The sequence below is a fragment of the Pseudonaja textilis genome, chromosome 1, assembly GCF_049901715.1.
Source record: "Pseudonaja textilis isolate UNSWEBS1 chromosome 1, rPseTex1.2, whole genome shotgun sequence".
NCBI lineage: Eukaryota > Metazoa > Chordata > Lepidosauria > Squamata > Elapidae > Pseudonaja > Pseudonaja textilis.
This window is the reverse complement of record NC_141990.1, coordinates 28,410,611-28,424,503: the sequence shown is the minus strand read 5'-3', so window position 1 is coordinate 28,424,503 and position 13,893 is coordinate 28,410,611. Positions and strand designations below refer to the sequence as shown.

The 13,893-nt window shown below is 38.8% G+C and overlaps 1 protein-coding gene across 3 annotated transcripts in view; it reads left to right on the top strand.

Moving 5' to 3' along the window:
- FAM167A (family with sequence similarity 167 member A) overlaps nt 1-11,110 on the top strand; it is a 31,073-nt gene extending 19,963 nt beyond the window's left edge. The window contains exons 2-3 of one of the 3 annotated variants that reach the window (XM_087930089.1): nt 895-1,277; nt 8,055-11,110. In XM_087930089.1, the coding sequence (XP_087786215.1) occupies nt 900-1,277; nt 8,055-8,318 (642 nt within the window). In that variant the 5' untranslated portion in view covers nt 895-899 and the 3' untranslated portion in view covers nt 8,319-11,110. Of the gene's footprint in view, nt 1-749; nt 1,278-8,054 lie in introns of all 3 variants that reach the window. The other 2 variants (XM_026715964.2, XM_026715963.2) reach the window with 2 other exon arrangements.
- Nucleotides 11,111-13,893: the final 2,783 nt, after the last annotated feature.

Genomic DNA, 13,893 nt, shown 5'->3' with positions numbered 1-13,893 from the left:
GAAGATGCTAGGTCTGAGGGGAGAAATTGTGGGGAACAATAGCAATATGTAACCCTTTCTTCATACCTGAAAAGTGAACTCAACTGCAGAGTTCTGTGACTGCCCAAAAGAGCAATATCTGGTGGATTGAAATTTGAGTGAAAATATAGCTGTGTGTGAGTTTGAAGTATTTTCTCTGTAGGTACTGATGGTTACAACCTCCATGTTTCCTTTTCAGTTTAAAATATGCTTAGACACAGATACATGCATTATTCGTATGATGCCTAATTTGACCCTCCATAAAGGAAGCTCCTGAAGTGAGGCAGTTTTTCCATCCTTACTACCCCACTCTTTTCCTCTCATCCCTATTCTTTTCCTCTTGCAAAGAATAATGGTGAAAAGTTCAGAACATGTAAGGAAAATATAATGATCAGAGTTTATTAATTGTGTAACACCCAGTCATTGCATTTCTTCTCAACGTCTGACTTCATCCTTAGTAATTCACTTTATGGCCTGAAGCATAGTTCTTGACAGGTCTCATTGCAGCAAAATGTTTCTCTGCAAAGCTAAAGGCTTGTTTGCTCTTGCCCCAGAACATCACCAAATAGCTGTGCAAAATCTCGTAGCTGGATGTTTTCTTAAGCTGAAATATTCAACTTCCATTTCTTCTCCAGTCAAGCCATAGAAGGAAGTTCTGATTGCATGTTTGTTCTTTTTTTTTTAATGGTTCCTGGCTGAATCAAACAATATGTCTTTGTTTTTCTGCTTAGATGGTTGGATGAAAGAAATGTCTTGAATTGAGTGGGAAAAACTGCTATGTGCCCAGGAAGTTCTGAGGAGCAAATCTTTGTTTGAATGGTCCTGCCTGCATCTCTGTTGCAAACCTTTCAGTGGATGTTTCTGATTTCCCAGCAGAAAATATGACATCCATGCCAGAAATCGAGATAGAAGAAATGCTGGATAGTGTGGATGATAAGGCTGAAGGTGATCCCCCATTTGATGATCATTTGCGGAATCTGAAAGCCCTGACAGAGAAACTGAGGCTGGAGACAAGAAGGCCTTCCTATTTGGAATGGAAAGCTCAGCTGGAAGGACCAGCCTGGAAGAGCCATTCCAAACCTTCTGAGAGGGACATGGGGAGGCAAGAGAAGAAACCAACAGAGGAAAATATTTCTTTGAGAGATGTGCAGGTTTGTATTAATGGAAGCTCTTCCAGACAGCCAATTTTGCTTGCCCCGGAGAAAGTGTGTGGCTTTGGAAACATCGATGAAGCATTAAATTGGCTCAGAAAAGAGTTGGTAAGTAATTTCCTATTGTTTTTAAAATTCTTTATCAACAGAACCTCTAGGCATGTTTTAGGATTACAGTTGAAAAGACAAAAATTAGGCCTATTCTTGGCAATTAATTTTTTTAATTAATGCACAAGGCAGCTTGCTATGTGCTTTTTACAAGGTTTTGGAAGATTAATAGATTCTGACTTCAACAAGACATCTTTAGTAGGAGAGTCATAATTGTCAAGGAGACATGGCAATATTAAGTCCTATAGACTTGATTGACTTTCAGACAGTTTGAACAAGGGATATACAGTATTTTAATGGCTTACATGTGTTATCTGCTCGGTATTCACATTACAAAAGGCAAGAGCAGGATATACATGCATATGCCTTGCTTCAGTTCTGTTTTTAGAAAATGATAAAATGGGGAAAGATATTATTTGGACTGATTTGAAACAGTCAAGGAGAAACTTAATTTTGTTAAGGTGAAGTTCTTTTTTTGTCTCATTATCTGAGTATTGCTTTTAGTCACTTGGTGAGCAATATAGCAGCATGGTGAGGCATGTGATGCTTCAAACTGATGTATTAATAGATTGCATCCCACCATAAACTTTGCATCGGAAGGAAAAATCTGTTCATATAACTTTAATAAAACCACCCGATTCCAAGTGTGAGACCATTCCATTATCAGATTGGAAATAGAGGCTGTGATTAAAATGCTACTTTCTCTAGTTTTGATGGAAATGCTTGTAGGGCCATGAGATGAACTGAGAAAAAAAAGAGGAAGAATTAGCAAAATACGTTTGGATTTCTATATACAGCCTATATAATTGTTCCACACAGCAAGATGAAAGATATTTCCGTAAAGCTAAAAGGAAGCACTGAGTCTGAGATTACAAAATGCCTAATCCTGGAATCAATGAGATAAGGGGGGGAAAACAGGGGCACATCTGAGACTTTTTTTAAAAAAAGTTTCAAATGCCTTTTTCTTTTCTTTTTTAAAGTAGTGATTCCAATAAAGGAGAATGTTTGTAGCTCAGGGCTGAAATGTAGGGTCCTTGTTGCTCTCTGAGCTTGCTTGTTTTCTTGCAGATGTTTCATTACCCAAACTATGATGATGTTATCTAGTTTGGGTAATGAAAGGTCTGCAGGAAAACAACCAAACTCTGAGAGCAACAAGGACCCCTCAAAGTAGCTATTACTATCCAGATGGAGTGAGAAGTTATAATAGAGCCCTGTCAAATTACATAGACCCTAGTAAAATAAGAGAGAGGGGAAAAATAAATAAATAAAAGAGGTATGTTTACTACTTTTTTCCCTTCAAACCTGGAGTCACCTATCAAAATGAATGCAGTTCTAACTATAGAAAGGATTTCTTACAGTATGTAAAGTGCCATGCAATCCTACATGCTTCCAGCAGTCTCCTGGTGAGCAGGGACTTATTCCTTACCAAGAGTACTTAACATTACACTGTTGTCTCAAAATGGGGATATTGTCATCAGATGGATATCTTTAAAAACTGGCTGGGGAAGAATTAATGGAAGGAAGTTAATTCCTTTAATTCCTTTAAGTCATTGGAGTGAAGTAAAATTTAAAGTTCAAAACAATTAATTGCATTTTTGAATACCAAATGCTGCAGGGAAAACCTAGGAAAAGGATTACTAGCTTAGTTTTTTTTTCCTGATGGTCCTCCTAAAAACGTTTGGGAAAGTTCAGATTTATCCTCAATTATGAAAGTTCGCTGAGTTCATTGGGTGACTTAAGGTCGGGCTACTCTCTTTGTATAAAATTGCCCCAAAGAGTTGTGTGAAAAAGTTGGAGGAACATTATATGCCATGTATGAAGCTCTTGAATGACAGGCAAGCAATCAATCTAGCAAATTAATGAATAAAATTAACTATACTGGCCAATCATTGTTTCAGTTTAGCAATAAATTCTTCTTTTTTAAAAGTGTTACAGTGAATGAGTGTTAAGGATAAAGAAAAAAACATGATAAAGAAAAAAACAACACAAAACTTCATTGAAGCTCATTCTTTTGTTTTCATGCAGTTTGATTAGATAGTGTTTTGCATATGCTGTTTCTGGAAGGAGGAAAGCTTCTTCCATTCAATAGAATTTGTATGGATGTGTGTGTAGACAATATAATTTTCAACATGAAATCTTCCCATGCTTTTTCATCATTGCGTCCATGTTTTTCTTATTAAAAAAAAAAGATGGAATAACTTATACAATGGCTTTTGATTGAATGAATGCCAGGAACTGTCTGTCAAAAGCAATCCAGGTCACGCAAGCAGAGGATAAGTTGACCTGGGAAAAATGGTAGCAAGGGAAAAATATGAAAAGCAACTCGTGGATGCATTCATTCTTGTTCTTACATCTCTTCATTTAAGGAATCTTTCTTAGAAACACAGAAAGAGATTAGAGAAGATTTTATGCTTTAGCAGACTTCAGAGATTAACATTATATCCCTGTGGAGTTGAAACTATTATTTTTCTATCCCTGTATATTTTTCTATTCCCAAAGAATATTTGACTATGCAAGAAGCTTGCTAGTTATCCAAGCTACCAGAAACTATAAACACAAGTACTGAACATGGGATGAGATCCAGCAATGCCATCTTGCTCCTCATTGTCCATGTAATTCTTCTGTCAACCGTCCCAAACTTTCCCTTGTGCCCTTTATCAGCAAAATATCAGCCTCTCCCCTCCCACTTTCAACCTCTCCATTTTTATTTTACTAGAGTACAAAAAAGTCTTCTCACCCTGAAGGCAGAACATTCTTGACAGCAAGAAGCTTTATCTCCCTGGGAAAAGTTTGATGCTATTGGACTACAGCTAGAAAAAAGCTGATCCCTATAAGAAAAAAAAACGGGCGGGGGGGTGGGGGATCAGTACAGTAAAAAAACAATCTAAAAATAAAAACCATGTTGTAAAGCCACAAAGACACCGAAATGGCCTGACAATATGTATTAACTTTAATCTAATCTGACATTCTGGTTTTACCAGCAACCTCTTAAGAAAGAAAATAAGGATAGCTACCAAACTAAGCATGTTCAGCATTTCATGAAAGACTGCCTTTGAAATGGGATCCTGTGTAATCAGATTTAGTATTTGTTAAATCTCCAACCCAGTTATCAGACTCTTTAGCAGCCACCTGAAATGAAAAGTGATTCTTTTCAAGGAAGATTGTTGCAAAGTTCTCCTTTATGAGATTTATTAAGAACTTGGGGTTAAAGAAATTGAAATATTTCCAGTTTAGAATACACACACACACGTATGCTAATATGGAGAGTTTCTAATGTAATCTTCTGTGTAATCAAGGCCCTTCATGAAAATGGGGAGATTGCAATGGCTATTTACAAAACAGTCCTCAGAACCTTTATCAATCTGACAATCAACTCTCATATTGGTTTTATAACAAATGATGCTCAGGGAAAACACAGAACTAAAATGAATTAACAACATTTTTCAGAAGTAAGGCTGGCAGATAACATCAACAAAGCCAATAAAGCTGACCAAATGACATGAATCAATCATATTTCTTCCAGATGAACAGGAACCACAACTCTTGGAGATTTCTTACCTAACAAGTTAGTTTTATTTCCAACATATGTGGAGGGTAGCAGTTAGGGAAATACTAGTTTAATCATCTACAATTGCCATAATCCACCACTTTCACTGTCTGAACGACTTGCTGCTATTTTGTGACTGGCAGAAGTTGACAGACCTTCTCTCTGAAAAGCTGATTGAATATTGTTGACTAGACAGAGTCTCCTTGTGCAAACAAAACAGTCACTTTCTGTTGTGAACTGCAATAACTGTATTTTATTTATTGGTCAATTTGAGGTATTATCCATCTCACTCTCAGAGTGACTTTGAACACTTTTCCTCTAGTTTAACTTACCTTTTTAATCAGGAAAGGAACATCAGTTGTTTGATTTTTTTAAAAAAGCAAGGTGCACAATCTTACAGTTCCAGGGTACAAATGACCCTTCCCTGTCTTGAGAATATCTACACATTTTTCTTCAATGGAATTTTTCATTAAAAGAAGAGGGAAATTTATCAGACCTTTATCCCACCTTTATTAGTTTATATCAGAGGTGGTATTCAGCAGGTTCTGACTAGTTCTGGAGAACTCGTAGTGGAAATTTTGAGTAGTTCGGAGAACTGGAAAATACTATCTCTGACTGGCACCACCTCCATCTATTCTCTGCTTCCTAAGGCCCAGCTGATTGGCTGGGTCTTCTTTGGTTGCCCTGCACAGGAGAACGGAGCTGGAAAGCAGGTTAGTGGGGTGGGGAGGAAATGGGATTTTGCAGTAACCTTCCCCCAAGAGTGGGGAGGGAATGGGGATTTTACAGTATCCTTTCTCTGCCATGCCCACCAAGCCATGCCCACCAGCTACGCCCACAAAACCGGCAGTAAAAAAAATTTGAATCCCACCACTGGTTTATATGTAACTCAGGTTGGCAAATATACGTAATACTCCTTCCTCTTCCTCCTGTTTTCTCCACAACAATCCTGTGAGGTGGGTTGGGGTGTGAGAGAGTAACTGGTCCAAAGTCAGCCAATTGGTTATCATCCCTACAGAGGGATTAGAACTCCTGGTCTACAGGTCAGCACCTTAACCTCTATGCCAAACTGGCTTTATATTGGTTAAATACATAGATTTTAATCCTGTTGACTGTATTGATTGACTGTTAATTAATTTTAATCAAATCAATACAATCAAATTTGTACTAATCCCACCCCCTCAAAGACTATTTGCATTTCTTGTTCTGAGACACTTGCATTCATTGTATCTTAATTGTAATTGGAGGGGAGATTTTTGACATTTGTTTCTGAGACACATTTTGTTTATTTCTGCCATCCATTCATTTTGTCAACAGTTTCCCAGAGGAAGAGTAGGCAAAGGCAAAACATTAGGGGAAAGATTCACAGGCACCAGTAAACCTTCTATTGCTGGCCTGACGCGTTTTGAAAAATATATCTTTACTGAGGCAGTTGTTCAGATAGTTTCAGGAACAGCCTTGGGGAAATGCATATAAACCATCCTCAGTAAAGGAATATTTATCAGAATGGTCAAACAAATGGCAACGTCAAATCACAACAAATAAATGCATACATGTTGGCAAAAAAAATATCAGAAAATAAAATACAAGCTGAATAGTCAAGACTTGATGATCCGAGCTCTGTAAAGGACCTTGGAATACTCATCTCTAATGATCTAAGTGCTAGAGCCCACTGTAACTACATAGCCAAAAAGGCATTAAGAGTTGTTAACCTAATCCTACGTAGCTTTTTCTCTGGTAATATCACACTACTAACTAGAGCATACAAAACATTTGCTAGACCAATACTCGAATACAGCTCATCAGTCTGGAAGCCACATTATGTATCTGATATTAGCACAGTTGAGAAAGTCCAGCAATATTTTACAAGAAGAGTTCTCCACTCCTCTACTCGTTGTAGAATACCTTATGCTGCCAGACTTGAAATTCTAGATCTAGAAAACCTGGAATTACGCCATCTTCGTTCTGATCTAAGTATGGTATATAAAATTATACATTGCAATGACTTACCTGTCAATGAATACTTCAGCTTCAACCATAACAACACAAGAGCACACAACAGATGCAAACTCGAGGTTAACCGCACCAAACTTGATTGCAGGAAATATGACTTCAGCAACAGAGTGGTCAATGTCTGGAATACTCTACCTGACTCTGTGGTTTCTTCCCCAAACCCCCAAAACTTTAACCTTAGACTGTCTACTATTGACCTCACCCCTTTCCTAAGAGGTCTGTAGGGGGAGTACATAAGCACACTAATGTGCCTACTGTCCCTGTCCTATTGTTTCTTTTATTTTTCTTATATGTACCCATTTCATGTATTCATAACTATGTATATACTTATATCTATTATCTTGTAAGCGATTGACAAATCAAAACAAACAAACAAATAAAAGCTTCTCCAAAGTTTCAGTTGTGGGGAAAGAGCTGGATTATGTGAATGAGGCAACAGGAACAGCAATTAAATTCAAAAGATTTGGTGGCCACTAGGTGGCAGGCATCCAACAGAGGTAAGTGGTACACTTGTAAACCAGATATTATATGTAGGCTGAATTGCAATCATCATTATCCAGAATTTTATTAAGGTATTTGGGTAGCATAGAACATTGTGGAAGAGAGGGGATTGGTTTTGTTATTAATTAATTGAACCTAACATTAAGATATATCTAAATATCTATAGGTTCTTGTCCATGTGATTATATAGTGTAGAAAATAGAATATCTTTCAGATTATATTCTGTATATAGGAGCAGCAGCATACGTAGGGAGATGTTACAGATGTTAAAATAATACTCACAGCAAAGCATATATGAGCATGTAACATAACATAAACAGGTAGTTCTCAACTTAAACTATTTGTTTAATGACCATTCAAAATTACAACTGCAATGAAAAAAAGGGGATTTGTGACCAGTTGTCACACTTAAGACATTAGTTACATGATAAAAATTCAGGCGTTGGCATCTGGCATGTATTTATGATAGATGCACTCTCCCAGGGTCATGTTTGTGGCAGGAATGAAGTAGATCACAAAAAAAGAACTTGTCATGGGGCAAAGGCTTTCCTAGACCCTGTACATCAGGAATTTTAACTATGGCAGCAGTGGCGATGAATAAGCCATCTCATTTTTTGTCAAAAGAGGTACAAGTTGCAACCCCAACTCTTCACATCTCCTCCTGATTTGATGATCCTTTGCCATCTTGTCACGCCCTTCCTGCTTTTCTGTTCCAGATGGAAATGCGTCTCCAGGATCAGCAGCTGGCTCGGCAGCTCATGCGCCTGCGCAGTGATATCAACAAACTCAAGATCGAGCAGACCTGCCACCTCCACCGGCGGATGCTGAATGATGCCACCTATGAGCTGGAAGAGAGGGATGAGCTCTCTGACCTCCTCTGCGATTGCCCCCTCACATCCTCCTTCAGCCTCTCCACCCCACTCAAGCTCATTGGCGTGACAAAAATGAACATCAATTCCCGCCGCTTCTCGCTTTGTTAAAGTGGGAGGAATGGGCACTGGAAGTGCACGGGATGGGAGATACCTTCAAGACTTAGGAGAAGAAACTCCCATTGCCCGGTTGGGAGATAGGCACAACAAGGGAGAAGACAGAGTAAAGGGGCTCTTCCACTGATCTAATAGGAATGGGCTGTGGTGCCAGTCAAGATAGTGTCCAGAAGGATTTGCAGATAAGTGGAGAATAAGAACAGTGAGGCTCCCAAAGGACAGGAACTAAATCACATCAAACTCTAACTCATATAGGCAGAAGCATCCCCTCTTTTCAGTGATTAAACTTATCCTAAACTTGGAGACTCCCTAACTAAGAACAATAGAGGAGAAATATAGCTGAAAACATTATTGAAGCTTTTTGGCCTCATTCAAATTGAATAATATGAGACATGAAGAATGTCCACAGTGGAGGAGAGCTAGTGAGGATGTTGAAAACTAGCCAGAAAGTATTATATACCATCTATAATTTCCATTTAGTTTTTATCAGTGGAATGCAGCTAATTTGTAGATACAGTTGTTTACAATAATCCATATCATCATTGCCCCCGAGATGCTGTTCAAAAGGCAACTAGGCTTTCTTGTTCTTTTCCCTGAAAATGTTTTGCTTCTCATCCAAGAAGCTTCTTCAGAACTGTTGTTGGTTTGCTTCTATGACCAACTAATGTCTTCTTGTTGTGAGATGTGGTTTGTAGATTATACTAAGCTGGGACAGTTTCGTATTGCAGTTTAGGTGGCTGGTGTCCTGTGATGCTGTTTCTCAGAACTTTCAGATTTCAGGAACTTAGTAATGGGATTTTGCTGGTGCTCAGTCCAGACTACCCGTTGCAAGATCTGATCAGCTGTTCCTCTGTTTTTTGCTCTTCTCAAGTCTTATGGTCTAATCAACTAGGTGAAAATTTAGGCCTTAATAGACATCACCCTACTAGAATTTGATGAAGCCAAGCTGCTGACTTTCGAGCATGTCAATTAAAACTATCTATCAATACAAGTTTAAGTGAATACATCAGGATATTCCAGAAAGAGTGGGATCAGAGTAAGCAAAAAAAAAAAAAAGGAATTATATTTTTGCAGTTTATTTCCATGACTTAGTACAGTTCATTACTGCAGGATATGAATGAAAAACAATAGCTATCTGACATTGAGAAATGGAACCATCTTTTCCAAGGTTCAAACACGAATGTGCAGGCACTGGGACAAACCAGAGGAATCACATCTGAGCCCTCTTTGTGTGCTTCAGAGAAGCAGCTGATGGACCACTGTGGGAAGCCAAAAGTAGCATTTTGATCTGATGTAGCAGTTTAGTTATTTCAACTTATAAATGTATATTCTGCTCTTCTCTGCTAGTTATACCAAACAGGCTATATTGCTTCAGTTTTTCAGTTATTTCTGATTCTTTGTGATCTGAAGGACATAATACTGCCAGGACTAACTGAAATGATAAAAATGAAATGACATTTATTCATGGATCAACAGCAATAAGAATACTACAGAATAAAATGTCAGTTAAAACAACAGCAAAAAGACATGGCTGGAAGAGGATTTTCAAAGCCAGAAGGAATGCAAAAGTTTTTCAGCTGTCACCAAAAATATATAAGATAACAATAATTTATACAAGATGGCTGTGCATTGCCTTCCAGACTGGTGCTCTTTATGTGTGTTGAATGTAGCTCCCATTATTATAGCCAACATTGTTCATGAAATGTAAAGAAAAAACATGGCGGCACAGTGTTGCAGGCTAATTTTGTTGACTGACAGCAGTTTGATTCTCACCAGCTCAGGATTGACTCAGCCTTCCATCTTTCCAAGATCAGTAAAATGAGGGCCCAGATTGTTGGGTGCAATACGCTGACTCTGTAAACTGCTTAGAGAGGGCTGTAAAGCACTGTGAAGCAGTAAATAAGCCTAAGTTTTATTGCTATTAATATAGGTTAGCCATCTCCCACTTCCCAAAAGGTCATACAGTCTTATGCCAGTCTATTGATTTGTTCCCATTCTACTCCTCATGAAATTATGAAAAAGCTTGACACAAAAGTACAAAGAGTGGCATTTAAGCTACTTTTCCAGGTCAAGAATTTCAGAATCAGGGGATGCTACAAAGAAGACCTCTTTCCCAGGTTTTCTGACTTATATCTGATGACAGTTGGACTTAAGGACAGTCATGAACCACTAGGCTGTCTTCTTATTAAAGTTGCAGAACATAATTGGACTCCAACTAGGCTCAGATACATTCTGGTTCTTGTCCTAGCATATTTAGAAAGCTATATCTCAAAATCTTATATAAGCAGCCACTTTAAGAAAAAATCAAAGACTTTGTACATAACTTTATAGGCCAGCTTCGGAATAGTTGCCTGCAGGCACCTTCTCACTGTGAGTCCATATTTAAAGCAGGAAAACAACACCTGTTTATCAAAAAGTAAGAAAGGTGATTCTGTTAGAGTTGAATGAAAGAAAACATTCCTTCTGCTTATTCACACAGTTCCTAACATATCTGCACTCACAACTCTTTGGCTTAAGCAGAAAATGTGCAAGAATGGGAAACGCAGATCTTTTCATTCCTTCCTGAAGAAGACAACTATCCAGGCATGCACATTTAATATTATGCATACTAACATTCACACATGCTGTCGCCTGTAGCCCATACCCATTTTGTCTTGAAACCTTTGGAGGCTGTTCTAACTCTGAGATATAAGAATATTCTGTCCACTGGTGTATTGATGGGATCCATTTTGTTTTAATGATAATATCTTTTTCTATTCAAATAAATGATTTTGATTCTTTTGGTATTGATTGAAGGTGGTTTTTTTTGTTTGTTTGTTTTGGGGAGGATTAGAAGAAAGGGGGAAAAAATTGAAATGGAACATTCAATGAAGTTTTAAAAAACATTTAATCTTTTTTTCTGCAAATTTCAACATGCCAAGATGTCCTAATATTGTGTCTATGACTAGTGTAACAATGGGGCGGGGTGGGGGGGGGGCGGGGGAGGGGAAAACACCATTTGCCTGCAGTAGCCTAAAATGGACAGTAGGAGGTGGATAGAACCCATCTCTGATCACACCAGCTGTCATTTCCAAAACTTCTGTTAACAGATATCCACAGCCAAAATTGTGTCAGGAGAAGAAGGAAGACATTACTTTAAAACGGGAACAGCTAAGGAAGATATTACATTGCCTTAGCAGTGAATTAGACAATGAGACAAAGGCAGAGGTGGCATTCAAACATTCTAAAAACCAATTTGCTACCAGGTTGCTGGGTTGGCATGGCCACGGTGGATGTGGCCAACCAGAACTTCCTGTTTCTGGCTTCCGGTGGACCTTCAGAGTCTGGAGGAGACTGTTTTCACCCTCCCAAAGGTCCAGAGGCTTCCCTGGGGCCTCTGGAAGGGCAAAAACAGCCTCCCCTGGACTCTGGAGGCCCACCGGAAGCCGGAAACAGGTCCATTTCGTGACTTCCAGTACTTCCGGGAGGACCATTTTTTTTTGCCTTCCCAAGGGGCCAGAGGCCTCCCCCGGGCTTCTGAAAAGGTGAAAAGGGCCTCCTTCGGGCTCTGGAGGCCCTCTGGAAGCTGGAAACAGGCCCATTTCCTGACTTCTGTGAGGCCCATTTTTCCCCCTCCCAGAGTCTCCATGTGGACCCTGCACTTACCTGCATTGTGTGCCCTGGGAGGGGAGGGGAGGGGTGGGGTGGGCAGGGACAGCCAGTTGGTTGAAATATCGGTTTGGCGAACCAGCTGTAACTTTAACAGCCGATTCACCTGAACTGGCCTCAACCAGTAGAACACCACCCCTGGACAAAGGCAATATTGCAAGGACATGATATTAAAAATTTGATGTCTGCCAGAATGAGGTTTTCTTCATTTGTTCTTTTTTGATTTGCAATTGCTTTAGATCAGCAAAACATTGCTTCAGCCTGGATATGCTTCCGATATTTGACAAATTAATTCTGTAGATTGCCATTCAGATTTATGTTGAAGTCTCAGAACTTGATTCTATGGCATTGGAAGGAATATAAAATGGGAATATAAAACCCTTTTTTTTCCTTCTCATAATTGCCATGTTTCCCAGAGAGAGAGAAATAAAGTCAGAGTGCCCGATATTTGTTTTTTGAAATAAAGCTTCACTAAATGTATGCAAGGCCTGTCTTTATAGAAGATTTCCTGCTGGGCAAGATGAAACAAGCAAGAAATTGGCATCCTTTTCCTGTGAAATGATCAAATGAGCCAAAGGCATCTTTGGGATATGCCAGTAGCAAAGCTCTACCTTCAGCAATTCCAAGATACAGGCAGCAGGCAGAATGGCAGAAGATCAAAAGATTTCTGATGCTGCCATTTAAAAGATTACTGCTTAGTAAGGGGTGTGCAAAAAAGCTGTTATGAGGTATCAGCAAGTTTTAGCCGGGGGCGATTTTATTTCAATTGTCTGGAAATCTCTAACTTGTCTTTTGTTGCATTAGGAAACTGGAAGACTTTAGAGCACAAATGGCAACTGTCAGGATGAAGTCTTCTCCTCCTCCCTCAACCCATTTTAGTATATAAAAGGTAAGGAGGTCAGGGAAGAGGATCAATGCTCTTTCAGATTAAACACACTTCCGAGAAGTATTCAGGCTGAGTCTCCTGCTAATCATATGATGCTGTGATGCATTTCTTACCACACCACCATTTCCTTGTATATCTCAATAGCTGCATCCAGTTTTGGTCACCACACTATAAAAAATATGTCGAGACTCTAGAAAAAGTATAGAGAACAATCAACCAATATTGAGAACAATCAACCAATGGAACAGCTTGCCCTCGGAAGTTGTGGGAGCATCATTACTTGAGACTTCCAAGAAGAGATTGGACTGCCATTTGTCAGAAATGGTGTAGGGTCTCTCGCTTAGGTGGGGGGTTGGACTAGATGACCTACAAAGTCCCTTCCAACTCTGATGCTCTGTTACAGCATTCATGATTGATCTTCTACAGGATGGCTCAAAGTAGAATTATTGCCCTGAGATAGCACAGATAGAACACTTTTACATGCAGATTGGAGGTATTATTTTTTTAGATGACACTAGGAACCAACCATTTGGGGAATCTGACCCATTAATTGCTAATGAATGAAAAATACAGTAAATCTGCTTGACATGTCTTTGATCTATCTATCTAGGAGAAAATCAAGGGTCTGAATTGCAGATGGGTATTCATTTAATATTAAGTTTGTCCAGAAGCCAGAAAGGTTTGCTTCAAGTGGTGAGCCAAACGTTTCATTTGGTGGTACTGTAGTAACAAAACTGGACCAATTGGTTGGAAAGAAACAAAGCAGATATGGAGATTTTCCAATGTAGAAATGATTAAAAAGGGAAATATCATGCAATCCCTGGAAAAGGAATAGTTGGCTTAAAGAGTTCTAAACATTTCTGGACTTGTATGTTTTCTGAAACACCACTTGTGGAAGAAATCAGAAAGGTTTCATAGCCCTAACATTTTACAAATCCAGCATTTTTCTAAATTTTTAATATCTGTGCCAATTTAACACCTTTGAAACATTTTGTATCTAAATTGTCAAAAGGCTATATTGGCTTGATTTATTTA